This window comes from Salvelinus alpinus, chromosome 5, assembly GCF_045679555.1.
Source record: "Salvelinus alpinus chromosome 5, SLU_Salpinus.1, whole genome shotgun sequence".
Classification (NCBI taxonomy): domain Eukaryota; kingdom Metazoa; phylum Chordata; class Actinopteri; order Salmoniformes; family Salmonidae; genus Salvelinus; species Salvelinus alpinus.
In genome coordinates this window covers 6,551,027-6,558,693 of record NC_092090.1, presented here as the reverse complement: position 1 = coordinate 6,558,693, position 7,667 = coordinate 6,551,027, and the positions used below count along the sequence as shown (strand labels likewise).

The following is a 7,667-nucleotide window of genomic DNA, read 5'->3' as shown; positions in this document are numbered from 1 at the left end:
CCATCCCTGTTCCTGGAGAGATACTGTCCTGTAGGGCATGGCTCTCCATCCCTGTTCCTGGAGAGATACTGTCCTGTAGGGCAGAGCTCTCCATCCCTGTTCCTGGAGAGATACTGTCCTGTAGGGCAGGGCTCTCCATCCCTGTTCCTGGAGAGATACTGTCCTGTAGGGCAGGGCTCTCCATCCCTGTTCCTGGAGAGATACTGTCCTGTAGGGCAGGGCTCTCCATCCCTGTTCCTGGAGAGATACTGTCCTGTAGGGCAAGGCTCTCCATCCCTGTTCCTGGAGAGATACTGTCCTGTAGGGCAGGGCTCTCCATCCCTGTTCCTGGAGAGATACTGTCCCATTTGACACAAATAACTTTCAGGCGGGCCTATTGTCCTAGGGAATATTCCAAATAGCCTATTGTCCAGGGTATATCCCAAATAGCCTATTGTCCTGGGGAATATCCCAAATGGACTATTGTCCTAGGGTATATCCCAAATAGCCTATTGTCCTAGGGTATATCCCGAATAGCCTATTGTCCTAGGGAATATCCCAAATGGACTATTGTCCAGGGTATATCCCAAATAGCCTATTGTCTTAGGGTATATCCCAAATGGACTATTGTCCACGGTATATCCAAATAGCTACCCTATTCCCTTAAATTGTGCACTACTTCTGTACAAGGCCTGTGTGGTCAAAAGAAGTGAACTACATAGGGAATAGGGTGCCATTAGGAGTCTCAGACAGATTAGGAGAGTTTATGGGCTGACAGCAGTGACATGGGTGTTTTATAAACATATCTCTCATAGCCTGAAGGAAGAGCTGCCTCATGTTTTAATATGGATGAACCAGTGTCCAGCTGGTCAGCAGCATACCACCCTGCATCCCACTGCTGTCTTTCCTCTGAAGCTAAGCAGGGTGGGTCCTGGTCGGTCCCTGGATGGGAGACCAACCTGCATCCCACTGCTGTCTTTCCTCTGAAGCTAAGCAGGGTCGGTCCTGGTCGGTCCCTGGATGGGAGACCACCCTGCATCCCACTGCTGTCTTGCCTCTGAAGCTAAGCAGGGTCGGTCCTGGTCGGTCCCTGGATGGGAGACCACCCTGCATCCCACTGCTGTCTTGCCTCTGAAGCTAAGCAGGGTTGGGTCCTGGTCGGTCCCTGGATGGGAGACCACCCTGCATTCCACTGCTGTCTTGCCTCTGAAGCTAAGCAGGGTTGGTCCTGGTCGGTCCCTGGATGGGAGACCAGATGCTGCTGGAAGTAATGTGTGGGAGGGCCAATAGGAGAATAAAAACATGAGCTGGCGTACACCCAGGATAGTAGTTAGTGTGGAGATACTGACTAACGGCGAATAAACTATAAACTTATCAAAATAAAGACAGTTGCACACTCCATGTGTAATCTCCCAGTAATTTAATGGGTATTTACCAACGTTTTTGCATCACTGTGTCTCTCTCAGGGTGTTGTCATGAATACTTGAACCAGGTTATGAAGACAAACAGTAAGAAACACTCTTTCCTCTGGTCTAAAGTAAAATGCACCAGTGATTGGGGACATTGCCCTGTGTAGGGTGCCTTCTTTCAGATGGGAAGTTAAACGGGTGTCCTGACGCTCTGTGGTCACTAAATATCCCATGGTACTTATCTTAAGAGTAGGGGTGTTAACCCTGGTGTCCTGACTCTCTGTGGTCAGAGTAGTGGTGTTAACCCTGGTGTCCTGACTCTCTGTGGTCAGAGTAGGGGTGTTAACCCTGGTGTCCTGACTCTCTGTGGTCAGAGTAGTGGTGTTAACCCTGGCGTCCTGACTCTCTGTGGTCAGAGTAGGGGTGTTAACCCTGGTGTCCTGACTCTCTGTGGTCAGAGTAGGGGTGTTAACCCTGGTGTCCTGACTCTCTGTGGTCAGAGTAGGGGTGTTAACCCTGGTGTCCTGACTCTCTGTGGTCAGAGTAGTGGTGTTAACCCTGGTGTCCTGACTCTCTGTGGTCAGAGTAGGGGTGTTAACCCTGGTGTCCTGACTCTCTGTGGTCAGAGTAGGGGTGTTAACCCTGGTGTCCTGACTCTCTGTGGTCAGAGTAGGGGTGTTATCCCCGGTGTCCTGACTCTCTGTGGTCAGAGTAGGGGTGTTATCCCCGGTGTCCTGACTAAATTCCCAAGCTGTACCTCATACCATCATGGTCACCTAATCATCCCCTGCTTACAATTGGCTCATTCATCCCCCCTCCTCTCCCCTGTAACTATTCCCCAGGTTGTTGCTGTAATTGAGAATGTGTTTCTCAGTCAACTTACTTGGTAAAATATATACTATATATACAGTGGTGCAAAAAAGTATTTAGTCAGCCACCAATTGTGCAAGTTCTCCCACTTAAAAAGATGAGAGAGGCCTGTAATTTTCATCATAGGTACACTTCAACTATGACAGACAAAATGAGGAAAAAAAGTATGAATTTATTTGCAAATTATGGTGGAAAATAAGTATTTGGTCAATAACAAAAGTTTATCTCAATACTTTGTTATATACCCTTTGTTGGCAATGACAGAGGTCAAACGTTTTCTGTAAGTCTTCACAAGGTTTTCACACACTGTTGCTGGTATTTTGGCCCATTCCTCCATGCAGATCTCCTCTAGAGCAGTGATGTTTTGGGGCTGTTGCTGGGCAACACAGACTTTCAACTCCCTCCAAAGATTTTCTATGGGGTTGAGATCTGGAGACTGGCTAGGCCACTCCAGGACCTTGAAATGCTTCTTACGAAGCCACTCCTTCGTTGCCCGGGCGGTGTGTTTGGGATCATTGTCATGCTGAAAGACAAAGCCACGTTTCATCTTCAATGCCCTTGCTGATGGAAGGAGGTTTTCACTCAAAATCTCACGATACATGGCCCCATTCATTCTTTCCTTTACACAGATCACTCGTCCTGGTCCCTTTGCAGAAAAACAGCCCCAAAGCATGATGTTTCCACCCCCATGCTTCACAGTAGGTATGGTGTTCTTTGGATGCAACTCAGCATTCTTTGTCCTCCAAACACGACGAGTTGAGTTTTTACCAAAAAGTTATATTTTGGTTTCATCTGACCATATGACATTCTCCCAATCTTCTTCTGGAACATCCAAATGCTCTCTAGCAAACTTCAGACGGGCCTGGACATGTACTGGCTTAAACAGGGGGACACGTCTGGCACTGCAGGATTTGAGTCCCTGGCGGCGTAGTGTGTTACTGATGGTAGGCTTTGTTACTTTGGTCCCAGCTCTCTGCAGGTCATTCACTAGGTCCCCCCGTGTGGTTCTGGGATTTTTGCTCACCGTTCTTGTGATCATTTTGACCCCACAGGGTGAGATCTTGCGTGGAGCCCCAGATCGAGGGAGATTATCAGTGGTCTTGTATGTCTTCCATTTCCTAATAATTGCTCCCACAGTTGATTTCTTCAAACCAAGCTGCTTACCTATTGCAGATTCAGCCTTCCCAGCCTGGTGCAGGTCTACAATTTTGTTTCTGGTGTCCTTTGACAGCTCTTTGGTCTTGGCCATAGTGGAGTTTGGAGTGCGACTGTTTGAGGTTGTGGACAGGTGTCTTTTATATTGATAACAAGTTCAAACAGGTGCCATTAATACAGGTAACGAGTGGAGGACAGAGGAGCCTCTTAAAGAAGAAGTTACAGGTCTGTGAGAGCCAGAAATCTTGCTTGTTTGTAGGTGACCAAATACTTATTTTCCACCATAATTTGCTAATAAATTCATTAAAAATCCTACAATGTGATTTTCTGGATTTTTTTTCCTCATTTTGTCTGTCATAGGTGAACTGTACCTATGATGGAAATTACAGGCCTCTCTCATCTTTTTAAGTGGGAGAACTTGCACAATTGGTGGCTGACTAAATACTTTTTTGCCCCACTGTATATATATGTTTAATCTTTACTGACATGTATTTTAATATGTAGGAACCAGTGTTCTTTTCTTATCTTTACTGACGTCTTTTAATGTCGTCCATATAAAAATAAACATTAATCGAAGGGCAAAGTGCATGAGTTCCATTTTATCAGTACTATTTAAGATAGTAAGGTAACTAAGGTAACTGAGCTAAACGACTACCGCCCCGTAGCACTCACTTCCGTCATCATGAAGTGCTTTGAGAGACTAGTCAAGGACCATATCACCTCCACCCTACCTGACACCCCAGACCCATTCCAATTTGCTTACCGACCCAATAGGTCCACAGACGACGCAATCGCAACCACACTGCACACTGCCCTAACCCATCTGGACAAGAGGAATACCCATGTGAGAATGCTGTTCATCGATTACAGCTCAGCATTTAACACCATAGTACCCTCCAAACTCGTCATCAAGCTCGAGACCCTGGGTCTCGACCCCGCCCTGTGCAACTGGGTCCTGGACTTCCTGACGGGCCGCCCCCAGGTGGTGAGGGTAGGTAACAACATCTCCACCCCGCTGATCCTCAACACCGGGGCCCCACAAGGGTGCGTTCTGAGCCCTCTCCTGTACTCCCTGTTCACCCACGACTGCGTGGCCATGCACGCCTCCAACTCAATCATCAAGTTTGCGGACGACACTACAGGGGTAGGCTTGATTACAAACAACGACGAGACGGCCTACAGGGAGGAGGTGAGTGCCCTCGGAGTGTGGTGTCAGGAAAATAACCTCACACTCAACGTCAACAAAACAAAGGAGATGATTGTGGACTTCAGGAAACAGCAGAGGGAGCACCCCCCTATCCACATCGACGGGACAGTAGTGGAGAAGGTGGAAAGTTTTAAGTTCCTCGGTGTACACATCACGGACAAACTGAATTGGTCCACCCACACAGACAGCGTTGTGAAGAAGGCGCAGCAGCGCCTCTTCAACCTCAGGAGGCTGAAGAAATTAGGCTTGTCACCAAAAGCACTCACAAACTTCTACAGATGCACAATCGAGAGCATCCTGTCGGGCTGTATCACCGCCTGGTACGGCAACTGCTCCGCCCACAACCGTAAGGCTCTCCAGAAGGTAGTGAGGTCTGCACAACGCATCACCGGGGGCAAACTACCTGCCCTCCAGGACACCTACACCACCCGATGTCACAGGAAGGCCATAAAGATCATCAAGGACAACAACCACCCAAGCCACTGCCTGTTCACCCCGCTATCATCCAGAAGGTGAGGTCAGTACAGGTGCATCAAAGCAGGGACCGAGAGACTGAAAAACAGCTTCTATCTCAAGGCCATCAGACCGTTAAACAGCCACCACTAACATTTAGTGGCTGCTGCCAACATACTGACTCAACTCCAGCCACTTTAAAAATGGGAATTGATGGAAATTATGTAAAAACGTACCACTAGCCACTTTAAACAATGCCATTTAATATAATGTTTACATACCCTACATTACTCATCTCATATGTATATGTATATACTGTACTCTATATCATCTACTGCATCTTGCCATCTTTATGTAATACATGTATCACTAGCCACTTTAAACTATGCCACTTTATGTTTACATACCCTACAGTACTCATCTCATATGTATATACCGTACTCTATACCATCTACTGCATCTGCCATGCCGTTCTGTACCACCACTCATCCATATATCTTTATGTACATATTCTTTATCCCTTTACACTTGTGTGTATAAGGTAGTAGTTGTGGAGTTGTTAGGTTAGATTACTCGTTGGTTATTACTGCATTGTCGGAACTAGAAGCACAAGCATTTCGCTACACTCGCATTAACATCTGCTAACCATGTGTATGTGACTAATAAAATGTGATTTGATTTTAGTAGAACGTGATATGACTAGAGGAAATAGTTAACATGTGTGAATAGGATAAACAATAGTGGGGAAAGTTACGTCCCTTCAACCCTCTGAAACAAATATCTATTTATATATATTAAATACTGACACCTCTCTCTCTCTCTCTCTCTCTCTCTCTCTCTCTCTCTCTCTCTCTCTCTCTCTCTCTCTCTCTCTCTCTCTCTCTCTCTCTCTCTCTCTCTCTCTCTCTCTCTCTCTCTCTCTCTCTCTCTCTCTCTCTCTCTCTCTCTCTCTCTCTCTCTCTCTCTCTCTCTCTCTCTCTCTCTCTCTCTCTCTGTGTGTCCCTCTGTGTCCCTCTGTGTCCCTCTGTGTCCCTCTGTGTCCCTCTGTGTCCCTCTGTGTCCCTCCAGGAGAGCAGCCGTTCCGCTCTCTAGCAGCGTACGGAGCCTCCAAGGCAGCTCTCAACCTGTTCATCAACACACTGCGCCACGAAATGGAACCCTGGGGGGTCAAAGTGTCCACCATACTGCCATCCTCATACAAGACAGGTGAGGGTTAGGGTTATAGCTGGAACCCTGTGGGGTCAAAGTGTCCACCATCTTGCCATCCTCATATTGCCATCCTCCTCTATATGTTCTGATCCCAGGTCAGTCCGGTAACCAGGCGTCCTGGGATAAGATAGAGAACCTACGGTGTAAAGGGAACTCACTGTTAACTCCTTTATATCTTCTGATCCCAGGTCAGTCCGGTAACCAGGAGTACTGGGAGCGTCAGTACAAGAACCTGATCCACAACCTGTCCGCAGGCCTGCTGGAGGAGTACGGGGAGGACTACATCCACGAGACCAAGGAGCTGTTCCAACGCTTCGCCCAGTCGGCTAACGAGGACCTGTCGCCGGTCATCAACACCATCAGCGAGGCGCTGCTCTCCCCTCGGCCTCTGGTCCGATACTACGCTGGACCCGGCGTGGGCCTCATTAACTTCCTTTATAGTTATTTCCCTCTGAGTCTCTCAGACAAGTTCCTCCAGAGACTATTTGTCCAGAAGAAGATCATCCCACGAGCGCTGAGGAAAGAGAACAACAACATCAACAACAACAACAACGACGAGAAGATAGAGAAGTAAAAACAATGAGATGTTTGTTTTGAGGTTTAATAAAAAAGTGGAAGCTGTGAGACCACTTCCGTCAGGTAAAACACGCTCATAGTGTGGGTGGTCTATTTCTGTTTGAATATTGTGGTTTTAACGTTGGTGTTCATGATGAAGGGCTCATTATATTGGTGTTTATATTGACGAAGGGGTCGTTGAAGATCTATTGGAGTGGCTTCCCCTCCCGGTAGACGGCAGGCACCAACATAGCTGGCACACAGAGACATATATTTAGAGAGTTTGGCCCAACTTTTTAGAAACGGACGACATGTTAGCACCTTAACATGCTGTATGGTTTTGCTGGCACCAACACGGCTGGCACCAACACGGCTGGCACCACAGAGCTCTGGAAATACACCAGTCTGTCACATCACCTGGAAATACACCAGTCTGTCACATCACCACGGAGGTCTGGAAACACACCAGTCTGTCACATCCCCACAGAGCACCTGGAAATACACCAGTCTGTCACATCACCACAGAGCACCTGGAAAAACACCAGTCTGTCACATCACCACGGAGCACCTGGAAATACACCAGTCTGTCACATCACCACAGAGCACCTGGAAATACACCAGTCTGTCACATCACCACGGAGCACCTGGAAATACACCAGTCTGTCACATCACCACAGAGCACCTGGAAATACACCAGTCTGTCACATCACCACAGAGCACCTGGAAATACACCAGTCTGTCACATCCCCACAGAGCACCTGGAAATACACCAGTCTGTCACATCACCACAGAGCACCTGGAAATACACCAGTCTGTCACATCACCACGGA

At 47.6% G+C, this 7,667-nt stretch overlaps 1 protein-coding gene across 1 annotated transcript in view; it reads left to right on the top strand.

The window, feature by feature from the left end:
* The window catches only part of hsd11b2 (hydroxysteroid (11-beta) dehydrogenase 2), a 46,358-nt gene extending 39,093 nt beyond the window's left edge, over window positions 1-7,265 (top strand). Inside the window, exons 4-5 of the mRNA XM_071400428.1 lie at window positions 6,142-6,279; window positions 6,471-7,265. Of these exons, the coding sequence (XP_071256529.1) occupies window positions 6,142-6,279; window positions 6,471-6,856 (524 nt within the window). The 3' untranslated portion in view covers window positions 6,857-7,265. The remainder of the gene's footprint in view (window positions 1-6,141; window positions 6,280-6,470) is intronic.
* The last annotated feature ends 402 nt before the right edge of the window (window positions 7,266-7,667 follow it).